This window comes from Amphiura filiformis, chromosome 3 (genome assembly GCF_039555335.1).
Source record: "Amphiura filiformis chromosome 3, Afil_fr2py, whole genome shotgun sequence".
NCBI lineage: Eukaryota > Metazoa > Echinodermata > Ophiuroidea > Amphilepidida > Amphiuridae > Amphiura > Amphiura filiformis.
Genome location: NC_092630.1, coordinates 24,282,745 through 24,297,094, shown reverse-complemented (window position 1 = coordinate 24,297,094; position 14,350 = coordinate 24,282,745). Strand labels below are relative to the sequence as shown.

General features: G+C 35.1%; 1 protein-coding gene across 1 annotated transcript; it reads right to left on the bottom strand.

The window, feature by feature from the left end:
• Window positions 1-510: 510 nt before the first annotated feature.
• On the bottom strand, window positions 511-13,722 carry LOC140147133 (sulfotransferase 1A1-like). The gene is made up of 7 exons (XM_072168911.1): window positions 13,695-13,722; window positions 12,722-12,892; window positions 8,763-9,016; window positions 8,533-8,659; window positions 8,290-8,387; window positions 7,631-7,805; window positions 511-659 (listed from the first exon to the last, which is right to left on the bottom strand). Exons 1-7 carry the CDS (start codon window positions 13,720-13,722, stop codon window positions 511-513), a joined length of 1,002 nt encoding a protein of 333 aa, XP_072025012.1.
• Window positions 13,723-14,350: the final 628 nt, after the last annotated feature.

Genomic DNA, 14,350 nt, shown 5'->3' with positions numbered 1-14,350 from the left:
CGCGGCGGTATAACCGGGCGCCGTATTGTTAATTTTGCACCTTCAAACATGCGAACCATCTCAAAAGTTAGGTCTTTGTAGTAGGAAAGTTTCTTTCGCGAAGGCACCATGTCAACAATGTCTAGAAAATCTGCTTTTGCCATTAGCTGCTTTTCCTTTTCTCGAATCAGCACCAGATAGATCGGTCTTCCTTTTACGCGCTATTAACCTGTGTAAACCAATCAAGGATCGTAATTGACAGTGACATCAGAAGCGATAAATTCTTTTTATCTCTGTCTTTAATTATAATACGCGGATTTAGGTTTTCTCTACCGGAAGTCAATTTGTGCCGAAATTCCTTCCCACAATGCAATAAGCGTTTTGCATAACAATAGATACAGTTCGGAGGTTAATCAATATTCTTTGTTATGCAATACACATATTGCATTGTGGGAAGGAATTTCGGCACAAATTGACTTCCGGTAAAGAAACCCTAAATCCACGTATAACCTAGTGAGCTGTAGTAGGATTCTAAGATGTCATAATTGTAGCAGTAGAATAGTATCGCTTTATTTCAAAATCCATGTGGAGATCCGATCCTTCCAACTTCTCTCGGTAAAGCTTGTCAAAGGTTTCATTCTGAGCTACTGTAAATTGAGTTTTCCAGTCTCCGACTATACCTGGAATAGTGATAATAATAATTAATTAAAAAAGGCGAACAGAGGACATCTTATTTGTATTATCATGATTGGGGGTCTCTCCATGGTTAAAGGTATACGGGGATGTCGGATTTTGACAAAACTACAGCACCTAAAGTCTTGATTTTTGCAGACTATCTTTATTGACTAAAGTACATTACAAACGTGTAAAACCCAGAATTAATTTTTTTGAGGGCGTTCTCCTCAGCAAATGTTATAATATGGATTTAATGAAGGTTCATTTTAAGTCATTATACAAATATTAACTGTCTATGAGTGTGATGGTCGAAATATAATCAGGAGGTGAAAGATGGATTGTTCCATTCCACGAGCCGGAACGAGCGAATGGAATGATACAATACATCTTTCACCGAGTGATTATATTTCGACCATTACAAGAATTTAAGACAGTTAATATTTGTTTTATATCACTCATACATAAATTCTATTACTCAAAAATACTATTTAAGATAGGGAATACATTTTTCATCAACATAATACTATGGTGAAAAGCAAATACTCATCACACACTTTATGATATGGATTGTTTATGTTACAACAATCTATATATAAATATATAAACAAAACAAAATAAAATGTAAAATCATAGGCCTTTTTGTGTTTGATTGAATACCTATGGTGAAAGGCACATACTCATCTTATACTTTATGATATGGATTGTTTATGTTATAACAATCTATATATAAATATGTAAACAAAATGAAATGTGAAATCATAGGCCTTTTTGTGTTTGATTGAATACCTATGGTGAAAGGAAAATACTCATCACATACTTTATGATATGGATTGTTTATGTTACAACAATCTATATATAAATATATAAACAAAATAAAATGTGAAATCATAGGCCTTTTTGTGTTTGATTGAATACCTATGGTGAAAGGCAAATACTCATCACACACTTTATGATATGGATTGTTTATGTTATAACAATCTATATATAAATATGTAAACAAAATAAAATGTGAAATCATAGGCCTTTTTGTGTTTGATTGAATACCTATATATGGTGAAAGGCAAATACTCATCACACACTTTATGATATGGATTGTTTATGTTATAACAATCTATATATAAATATGTAAACAAAATAAAATGTGAAATCATAGGCCCTTTTGTGTTTGAGTGAATACCTATGGTGAAAGGCAAATACTCATCTTATACTTTATGATATGGATTGTTTATGTTACAACAATCTATATATAAATATGTAAACAAAATGAAATGTGAAATCATAGGCCTTTTTGTGTTTGATTGAATACCGATGGTGAAAGGCAAATACTCATCTTATACTTTATGATATGGATTGTTTATGTTATAACAATCTATATATAAATATGTAAACAAAATGAAATGTGAAATCATATGCTTTTTGTGTTTGATTGAATACCTATGGTGAAAGGAAAATACTCATCACACACTTTATGATATGGATTGTTTATGTTATAACAATCTATATATAAATATATAAACAAAATAAAATGTGAAATCATAGGCCTTTTTGTGTTTGATTGAATACCTATGGTGAAAGGCAAATACTCATCACACACTTTATGATATGGATTGTTTATGTTATAACAATCTATATATAAATATGTAAACAAAACAAAATGTGAAATCATAGGCCTTTTTGTGTTCGAAAGCCTATGGTGAAAGGAAAATACCTAATCTCACATAGTTTCCAATGTTATCTACTCTATGTATTGTTTAGGTTATAACAATCTAAAATATGTAAACAAAATAAAATGTGAAATCATAGGCCTTTTTTTGTGTTTGAATATGGTGAAAGGAAAATACTTATGTCACATAGTTTTCAATGTTATCCAATTTGTGATATGTATTGTTTATGTTATAACAATCTATATATGTAAACAAAATAAAATGTGAAATCATTTTCTGTTTGAATGCCAATGGTGAAAGGAAAATACTTATGTCACATAGCTTCCAATGGATCCACTTTATGATAATTATGTATTGTTTATGTTATAACAATCTGTGATTATTATGTAAACAAAATAAACTGTGAAATCATAGGCCATTCTTGTCTGAATGCCTTTGGTGAAAGGAAAATACTTATGTAAAATAATTAGTTTCCAATGTTATCCACTTTATTATATGTATTGGCCGTTTCATACTTTAGCTTTATACCACGTTAGTGGTTTAAATGCATTTATAGTTTACATGGATACTGCAGAAAGGTAACATTTGCTGGTAAATTTGGTTTAAATAGGAAACCTATGTACATACTACTGTTTACAAATTCCAAAAATGCAACTTTAAATTATGTATGATTTTGAACAAAAACAATAATTTGAACAAAATGAGTAATATTTGGAGCTTGATTGATAAAAACAAAACATGCTACAAATTACTATTCTGAAAAAATCAGACAAAAAAGTTTGCCTTTCTTAAATGCTGTTTCCATGTCGGCTCGGAGATGAGTGCGGTGTGTAGATACTTTTTAGTTTCTTTATGTTTGTTTTTGGGTATCTACCAAGATTTTGTTCCAATTTTCTTTGTTTTTTTACATGTTCTTTTTTGCATGGTTCTGTTTGCGTGTGCGGGTGAGTGGCCATATTTATCAAAGTATAATTTATATGTATGTCTAGAGTTTTCTATGTACAATTACCTCATGAAACGTGTTCCATGATACCATTATAGACATTGAAAATGATTAAGTATGGCTAATGATGTTAAAATTCTATCAATGAATTGCCGGGGTTTAAATGCTAAACAAAAAAGAAGAGATGTTTTACATTATTTGCGTAACAAAAGTGTTTCAATATTATGTTTGCAAGATGTTCATTTTGATAAGAATATGGAAATAATGGTAAAAGCTGAATGGGGAGGTGAAGCTTTTTTAGCTCTTTTGCCTCAAATTCAAGAGGAGTTGCCATTTTTCTCAATAACAATTTAGATTTTAAAGTCCATACAACACAAAATGATGAAGAAGGAAATTGGGTAGCTTTAGATGTATCTATTAACAATGTTCGTATAACACTTATATCAATATATGGTCCAAATGATGACAAGCCAAACTTTTATCACGACATTAAAAGGGTAATAGAAACATTTGATAATGCCCATTGTGTGTTATGTGGTGACTGGAATTTGGTTCAAGATCCAAAATTAGATACCTCGAATTATATTCGCATAAATAACCCAAAAGCGAGAAAAACTGTTTTAGAAATGAAAGAAGAACTTGGATTGATAGACCCGTGGCGACTTCAAAACCCAAACTCTCGCAGATATACCTGGCGTCAACCAACTCCTTTAAAACAGTCCAGATTAGATTTTTTTCTGATATCGGAAGAGCTTACAACATATTTAGTGAAATCTAAAATAGACCCTGGATATCGAACAGATCACTCTCTTATTAGTCTTTCGCTCGACGTGTCTCCTATTAAACGTGGGAAAGGTTTTTGGAAATTCAATAATACGCTATTAAAAGATATTGATTACATAGATAGGATTAAGAAAAAAATTAGTGAAGTTAAGAAACAATATGCAGTATCACCATATAACTTAAATAATATAAATCAAATCCCTGCAAGTGAGCTCGAGTTTACGATAAATGAACAACTGTTTCTTGAAGTATTGCTCATGGAGATAAGGGGGAAACGATCAAATATGCATCAGAAAAAACAAAAAAAATAAAAATAAAGAAAAAATACTTGAAAGAGATATAGAAACTTTAGAAAAAGAGCTAGGTGATTCAAACAATACAGACGTTTTAGAAAATGTTGAAATTAAAAAGTCCGAATTAGAGGAGATGAGGAAGGAAAAATGGAAGGCGTAATGTTACGATCCAAAGCAAGATGGATAAAACACGGAGAAAAACCATCTAAATATTTTGTGAACTTGGAAAAAGAAACTGTGTAAATAAAGCAATCGTTCATTTACAAAATTCAAACGGGGATGATATAAAAGATCAATACCAAATAATGGAAGAAACTTTTAAGTTTTACTCGAAACTGTATGAATGTAAAGACAACAATTTATATTTGGAGGAATTCGACCAAAATCTTTCAAGATCAGATTTACCTCAATTAACTCAAGATCAATTAAAAAAGCTCGAAGGGCATTTGACTTATAACGAACTTTTAACTGCCTTGAAGAAAATGTCAAACAATAAAAGTCCTGGGTCTGATGGGTTTACCACTGAATTTTGGAAAGTTTTTTTTCAAGACTTGGGAGGTTTTCTCTTACGTTCTCTGAACTACTCATATGAATCAGGGGAATTATCAGTTACGCAGAGATTAGGGATTATTACCCTCCTTCCTAAAGGACACAAACCAAAACAATTCCTAAAGAATTGGCGTCCTATTACTTTGTTAAATATAACCTATAAACTAGCTTCATCGTGTATTGCTGAAAGAATGAAACAGATTTTACCAAGCCTAATAAATGATGATCAAAAAGGTTTTATGAAAGGAAGGTATATTGGAGAAAATATAAGATTACTTTATGATTTAATTTTATACACAAAATTACATGACCAACCAGGTATGCTATTGCTTATAGATTTTGAAAAAGCGTTTGATTCCGTTTCTCATAAATTCATTTTTAAAACATTAGATTTTCTAAATATCGGTCCATCTTTTACAAAATGGATCAAACTTTTTATAATAAAAGTCAATCCTCAGTTTTGGTAAATGGAAATTCCTCAAAACAATTCAATTTAGGTAGAGGTTGCAGACAGGGGACCCTTTGTCCCTTATATCTTTCTAATTTGTGCTGAAATGTTGGGCTGTCTCATACGAAAAAATACTGATATATGTGGTATTACAGTTGAAAATATTAATTGTAAAATCACCCAATACGCTGATGACTCGACTGTGATCTTAAATGGAAGTACTGAAAGTTTACTACAAACGTTAAAAACACTGGATTTGTTTGAGCGTTTGTCAGGGTTGAAAATAAACGAGGATAAAACAAATGTTGTGTATATTGGGTCACTTAGAGGTAGAAAACCAAACCCTGGCATTACAAATAAAAATCTAAAGTGGGTTGAAGACGGAAAATTCTCTGCATTGGGAGTACAATTTTCAACCAATTTGGTTGAAATGGTTAATTTGAACTATGATAAGGTTATGGAGTCGGTGACAAAGGTAATGCATCATTGGTCTAAAAGAAACTTGACAGTTTTTGGAAGAATAACTATAGTCAAATCCCTACTGATACCAAAGTTTAACCACCTTGTTCTTTCAATTCCTAACCCGTCAAAAGACTTTATAAAAGATTTACAAAAGAAAATCTATAATTTTATTTGGAAAGGTACAAGAGATAAAATAAGTAGAGATCAATTGTCAAATGATTATTCTGAAGGTGGATTAAGATTGGTTAAAGTAGATTTATTCTTTGAAGCACTGAAATGTACATGGATTAGACGAATTGTAAATGGATGTATTGATGCTAAAGGATTGATGTTTTTTCTATTTCAACTGGTATACATATTAATGATCTTGAAAAGGGCGCAAATTATACACTAAAAGTAGCACAAAATTCCCAAAATGTTTTTTGGAAAGAAGTTCTTTTATCTTGGTCTAAAAAAAAAAAAAAACACAATCCTAATACAATTGATGATGTGTTAAGATCATGTTTATGGGAAAACGAATGGTTTAAGATTGGTGGTAAAGAAATAAATTATAAAAAATGGCGGACAGCAGGTATTGATTTTGTCTCTGACCTTGTCCATGTTAACCAAAACCGTTTTCTCTTTCTTCATGAAATTGAAACAAATTATGGATTACGGCTAAATTTTTTGGAATACAACAGTGTAATTTGCGCAATTAAGAGTAATTTCAAGCATCTATTTCAGGAAAACGCTACATTTATTGCAATTCCTAAGCCGTTTATCCCATTTCATTTCAGTTTTATTTTAAAAGATAAAAAGGTTGCAGATCAATCTGTAAACAACTTATGTCCTCAAAGATACCAAGAGCAAAACGAAAATGGGAAGTAAAATTAAATAGTAGCTTTTCAGATGATGAATGGAAGGTATATTCTTTGTTGCCATTTAAATGTACAATGGATACAAAATTACGGTGGTTTCAGTACAGAATTTTAAATGGAATTCTTACCACAAATACATTTATGTTTAAAATTGGCAAAAGAAATGATAATATATGTACTTTTTGCAACAAGGAACCCGAAACGATAATTCATCTTTTATCAGATTGTAAAAGGTTAAACCCATTTGGTCTCAGCTCGAAACCTGGTGTTTACAAAAACTCGGTATACCTATCACATTCAACCGAAATCATATTCTTTTCGGGACAGATTTAGGAAAACTAAATAGTGCTATCAATTTAATTCTCATTCTAACTAAGTTTTATATATACAGAAAAAGATGCCAAAATTCAACCCTTTCTTTTATCCCTCTTCAGAAGGAAATAGAATATTATCATAAATTGGAAAGATTCATTCTTTTAAAAGATTCAAAATACCGAGTTTATCAAAATAAATGGCAGGTTTGGAAGGGACTTTTCAACTAAACATTTTGTTCTTATTGTAAAAGCTAGACAAATCAAATGCTATATAAATATGTATGTGAGAGTGTGTGTGTGCTGGTACTGTTTATGTATTGTTTAATATTTAAAAATACCTGGTGTATAGAAATCAAAATTTCTGTATTTATCTGAGTAAACTATGATTGTAAAATGTACACTGGAAAAAAAGAAATAAAAAAAACCAAAAAAAAAAACATAATACTATGTTTTGCCGTGACATAGTTCACAATTTGCTGTCTACCCCATAACTAAATTGGCGAGTCTGAGAGTCAGCGCACGGCCTGGCACAGACGCACTACGGCGCAGCATTATGATGGTAAAGACTATCACACGGAGAGGGTGATGGTAAAAATGGCAAATGGTAATCAACCAATGAACTGTCTAGAATTTATGTATGAGTGATATAAAACAAGATATTACCTTTCCTGATAGTTGCTGGTACGCCAATCTTGTTCTTTCCTGACTTTTGATCAACCGTGTGAAACCTTTGTTTCATGCTGTCCAGTGTACTCTTGTTAACAACACGCTCTATGGCTTCAACTGACAGAGGGCGCCCTAGAAAATCAGCTATTTGGACAACCGCCCCTCTAAGATCCTATTAATAATCAAAAGATAATGAAATACGCCACACTTGTATTTAGTCATAAACCATTCGAAACGTAAAGCTTACCAGTGATGTAAAGGTGACATCAAAACCTTCATACTCGCCACTGCTGTAGGACATACAGGCATGTTCGCATGTTTAGTACAACGTTAGTTGCCAAAATTACAGTAGGTCATATCAAAACAATAAGTGAAGTTTTTTTATTAATGTCAGTCCGAACTCCATAAATTAGCTGTCTAGAAGGGTTTAAAAAGACGTGACTTCCAATTTTCTACGATTGCCAACTGGGGCAATTTATAATTTGTGTAATTCGTGCCCACTGCATTTACAAATTTGAAGACTTCATGCTTCCTTCAAAGAACGGATGCTCTTACGATTCATTTTTTCAAATCATACGTGTAATAATAGTAACTACAAAGTAAGAAGGGAACGGCGACATTAAACATACACTAAATAAACAATCATTTCAACTCACCCGTTGCATATCTTCATATTTCAGAAATAAAAATGTTTTGTCATGGCGATGTTTTTTCCAAAATTGCAAGTTATACTTGAAGTAGCCTCCCCAAATCGCTACAAAAATAAAATTGCGCAAAGTTATTGGAAATGTAATTTGTCGAAAAAATTATGACTGAATTGTCTCTGATAGGCCTTAACATAATCGCGCACCTTTAACTGTACTGTGACCATTCCTTTTCAGTTTCCTAGGCTGACTTACTTTCATCTGTGCAGAACTCTTCGAAAAGCGTATCCCACAACTCATGTTTAGGGTTGAATTTGCCAGGCCGAACAAAGTGCCAAAAGGAGACGGCTGAATCCTTTGGGTTGCGAAGTACAAATATAACCTGAAATTGATTAATCCATCAATAAACCAATCAATGATCATCATCATTTGCATATTTTCAAAATAATAATATATTAGTTTATATTAAATGATAATCCTTTTACCTTTCCTTTCCCTTTATATATCTGTTTTGGCATCATATGCTCAGGTAGATGTGTCATCAACACTCTAGGCGATGGAAAACTCTTGCATCTCTCATACTGGGGTATCCTCATGTGAGATGGAAGGTGCTCGGGAATTTTGGTCCCGGGTTGAACGTGGTCCAATTCGATAGGCATAGGTTGTTTAGTGCGGTCAATCTTTTCCTCATGACCATCTGCGAGCACAAGATTCACGATTTCAGCTGTCCAATGTGTTCCTGAAAGAAAAGTTGCTTGAACCTTGATACCCGACGGGAGTTTCCATAACTTGTCCACCTTTTTCTGACCACCTTTTCTGACTAACCTTTGCTGTGAGCCCTGTGGTATTTAAACCATACACTATAAATGCAATATGTTCTGGGTGATAATTTGCAAGCCTTTCTCTGGGACTCGTTAATAGATCAAATGTTTTTAAGGGTACGTGACTGTTACAGCAAACACTATCATGGTAAATAAAATGAAATTTAGCAGACAATTAATTTTTCTGATATATTTTGTAATGGTGCTCCCTTCAAACAAGAAAGTGCTTCCTAGACTATTCGCACTTCACTATTTTCTGCTTGTTTGTGTAATAAACAAGCACCATCTCAACATGTATTCTATAGATGGAAAAATACAGACTCTCTATAAGACTGCCTACAAAGAAAAGCAGAGCAATCAATGTGGAATGGAGTCAGAGAACTTGAACAAAGAGAGCGACATCTGATATACTGAATGAGATGTGCAGAGGTCAAACAGACAGAGCAGGCATTGGTTTCAAAAAGAAACAGAAATTGTTAAGAGACATGAAACCCCAAGAACACAGGAAATGCGTCACTAGTCTGGTAAAAGACGTAGATGAAGATGACATGCTTGTGTACCTCTATGGCTGCGCCAAACAAGGACAATGGCTCAGATAGGACTCTGCCATGCAAGTAGATACATCTTGGAAGAAGCTCCTTTATGTATGGACACCAGAGCTCCTATATTTCCATGTCAATGCCATCCACGACCAACTTCCATCACCAGCTAATTTGAGACTCTGGGGAAAGACCAACCTTGTATCCTGCCAGTTATGTCATCATAATAACTGCACTCTATTCCATATCTTAAATGGGTGCAACTATTCTCTGCAGTGTGGTAGATACAACTGGAGACATGATCAGACACTGAAAGCTATAGCAAGTGGCATGATGCCCTTCACTGAAGAGGCAAATAAGAAGTCGTACACTAATCCAGAAACCACCAGCTATATGACTACTATCAAATTCCGCACTGCAGATGGTAGCGGAATCCAGCACTGCCTCTTCCAAAAAGAGATCCAACAAACTTCTTACAGAAGGGCAATGACTGGTAATTTCTGGTGGATGAGGAACATAAGCAAGTAGTATTTCCTCCCATAATCACAGAGACTGCAAAACGTCCTGATATTACAATCTATTCTGAAAGGACCAAAACAGTTGTCATCATTGAGCTTACTGTCCCAATGGAAGAAAACCTGTCAAATGCCAATGCAAGTAAGAAAAGCAAATACCAAGACATCGCTGACAAAATGCATCGCTGATCTCGGAGTACCAAGTGGAAAGAGAGGTAACATCATGGATGTGGCTTCTAAAACCGCACTCAGAACCAGCTATATGTGATATGGTTATGCCGTCAAAGCAAAGCATTCAGACAGATAGACCTGATTCAAAGCTGGAAACCGTCTCCATGTGAAGATAAAGAAGACGAACCTGCACAAGACACTCAGACCTAAATATGTCAAGTGACACTTATAAATTAATATTCCTCAACGACACTTTTCATAGCTATACACTAGTCCTGCCTGCTGCCTTACATCACCCGAGTGGAACGTTGCAACGGTGTGGCACTTGCTAGTGTGACAAGTTGATTTTGTTCGTTTGTTAGTTAAACTGCAACAAGGTGATTTTTTCCAATTTTGTCATCTTCCAAGAGAGAACTACACCAGGAGTGCTCATCTTAAGAAGGGTGAAATTAGACCCGAAGATGACCGCGCTGGTGATCTACCAATGAACTACCTCTCCAACTGATAGTAAGACTAGGTTCCTGTGACCAGCCATTGTCCGTAATGACATTGCACACCCCAGTTCCAGCAGTACAAGCTCTGCTCAGGTGACTCTAGCTTCAATGGTCTGCTGGGCACATTGTCATCGCCCCGATATCTTCATGGCAGAAATCGCCATGGTAGGTTGAATCCACAGCCACGCATGGCCATTTTGTTCCGACCTTTGAGACGCATAATGAGCCGAGGGACATGACTAAGACTACTGACAATAGCCCGGTAATTGATCTCTCTGTGTGTGAGTAAGCTTGTATACGCCATTGAGGTCAATCGTCATCGACTTTTATACTGCCTCCACGGGAGTAGTGAGTGCAGCTAGCCTACGCGCTGTAGTCCATACAGCTACAGGACCAACGCAATATAAAATCAGAATTTTGGTTAGTTTTTGAGTTCAAGACGCACACTTCTTTCTCAATACTCAAGCTAATGACTATCATATCCTTTCAACACATATGTTCAAGTGCAAGGATCTAAATATGGCTTCTTTAGAACAAAACAATTACGGGAGATATTCATCATTTTCTACCCCGGTATCCAAAGATTTATCGTCTGGATATCAAATCGTGCATAGCACATTCACGTGTATTGATCCCGGGTATTTATTTTAGTATCTCTGCTGTACCAAGTAATTATTAGCCAGGCGATGTCGGTGTGCTGGGGGCATTGACTTAGCACGCTGGTTTACGCCACTCATACCAGCTGTGCCTAGCCTGAAAGTAGGATGGAGTGCCCAATCTCTGATGATGATTTAATTAAATCTATCTCTGAGGGAAGTGGGACGGTTTGGGCCCCCTAAAACCGGTTTAACCCACCAAAGTCTGGTCCTAAGTCTAGAGACCTAAGAGATTCCTGCTTCGGGGACACAACGTCTGAGGATGTCATTTTGAGCTCGCCGCACTAGGGCTGGTGTGTACGCATGTGATCGGTATCATTTCGGCTGATGGAGTTCATGTCAGCACTGGAATATGCTCTAAGGGAAGCGGGATGGTTGGGTCTCTTAAAACCGGTTTAACCAGAGAGACCTCAGAGAATTGATTGATGCCTACCCAAGACAAGGAGATATGCAGTTCAAGAAATACTTCCCAAGACACCTTCAAAGAGGCATTATAATGGAGTGCTCATCTGTATAAGGTGAAATAAGGCTCCGAAGGTGACTGCGCTGGTGCTCTACCAATGACGATGCACCCTCAATCAGTAGCGTAGCCAACTGGGGGGGGGGGGGCAGGGGGGAGGCAGGGGGCAGAGTGCCCCCTGACAAAAAATGAAAGAAAAAAGTGCCCCTTTGACAAAAAATGAAAGAGAAAATCCGGAGGGCCCCTTTTCCACCAAAATTCATACCGACCATGGACGAAAATAGTGTAAAATACAAAATTTTTGAAGAAAGCTGGCTACGCCTCTGCCCTTAATGTCAGCGTAGACCTATGAACTTGTGAAGTGGTAATTGTATTTATTTGAGTGATTATTGAGCCAGCACAAAGACTATCACAATACCTTAGAACTCCCCTCTGAACAAAACAAATTTAATTTGATGCTTTCATTATTATGTCACTTAACACCCACAATGGTACAACATTATTGTGCAAATTTCAAAGATAAGAAAAATGAAGCAAACAACAACAAAATATCACAAAAGGTGGTCAGAAAAGGTGGTCAGAAAAGGTGGTCAAAAAAGGTGGCCAGGTTATGGAAATTTCCAAGTCCAACCACGTTCATGGATTATTAAAGATGTTGCGTATTCCCATACCATTCTGCGGGTATAAAATGAGCGCGCGAACGACGCAGAAAATGCAAAAACTATTAATATAATATCTTCCATTTTGTTTGCAAGAAATCATTATAATAACCATTTTTAGTAAAATACCTGCTTTTGGATACGTTGTTACCCAGATGTCATCATCTCTGACGTCATAATCTTTCAAGGCTTTTACCGCTCTTTCTGATACATGCCATGGAAACAGGACACCTTCATGAACTACTTCCGGTGGCAAGTCACCCCTCAGGTTAGCCAGGTCAGCTATTGGAATGGTTGTATCTTAATTCAAGCAGTCATATGTTATGGTAGAGTATATATATCAATTTACGAGGCATTTTTGTAGTGTGTCCCAAATAAAGATTACCGGTTGATTTGACATTGTTTTAAGGGATCGGATAGCAATGTTTGTGCAATATTTTTGTGGGACATGAGAGCACATCAGACACATCAAAATTGAATTCTGAATGCGAGGAATGTCCTTCTCATATACAATAATTTAGACTTTTGAAATTTTTATGCCAAATTATTAAAAATTAATATTTTTTACATTTAACAGTCCTCGAAGTAAATTTTGTATGGACAATTTTGACATTTCGTATTAAAGATATACATTTTTTTTCCGAAAAGACCTAAAAAATTTAAATGATGGACGGCTTTTTCTCCCAGCTACTTATATTTTAATACATATTATTAGATTTATAAAATTTACTTCGAGGATTGTTAAATATAGAAAACTATTGTGCTACATGCTCCGTTTTAATTTTTATGATTTCAGTGAATACTTCAGAAGTTATGAGAAAATTAAATCATAACACACTGTATTATGTCCTATTTCCATGTTTTACATATTACAAAGCCAAACTTGTTGGGTTTGACAATATTCAAAAACATTTATTTAATGATTTTTTACATTTGTCACTATTTTGTCAAATATTAAATAAAACACCCTGTTTAAAGTTAATAATTATTTGAATGCATAATAAATAGACTCTAAATACAGTAGAATCTATACCACCGACTGAGCTATAACGACATAATATATAAGCTCTACTAGAATATGGTATAACATGAAAAGTGGTACCTTTTTTCTCAGGATTTTCATCCGCCATCTTTGAATATTTCTACCGATTGTTCTGAGTGAAAACAACAGTGAGAGTATTGTAAAGTAAACAATGGGCAATTCTATGTAAGTAAGTCCAATAGCGTTGTTCGTTCCTTGGTCCAAGAAGGTTTAATGATTTTTGGAGATTTTAATCTTTATACTAAAAATTGCTATATTATATATACACTGGGTTCGTCAGCGATATATATTGAGACACCCCACCCCAACTTTTTAGATTCTTGAGCGCCCTGCTGGCTGAAAAAATTGGGTCAATTTTTTCGGGCTTTTGATGGGGCGGCAAAATGTACCTTTTCTGTAGCCCCCCATCCCCACCCTCCCCCTATCCCGGGGTAGGAGCGGCCACGGTACGTCACTGTCCATGCACAACATTGCAAGTCACTGTGTTGTTGTTTAATTGCTTATGGAATGCTGTGGGACTGTAGTGGTCAGCGACAACCTGTAAAGTGTGCTGAGGCTTGTGGATCAACGTCTAGGCGTCGTGCCTGTGCGTAGCGCACAATAAATCACTGCGGTTTTTATTAAGTATACACAAAGATCCTTATTTAGGCTAGGGGCATCTTAAAGGGAGGGGGTATGTGATTTTCTTAAATGATCGCAGGTTTTTCTCCGGGTGC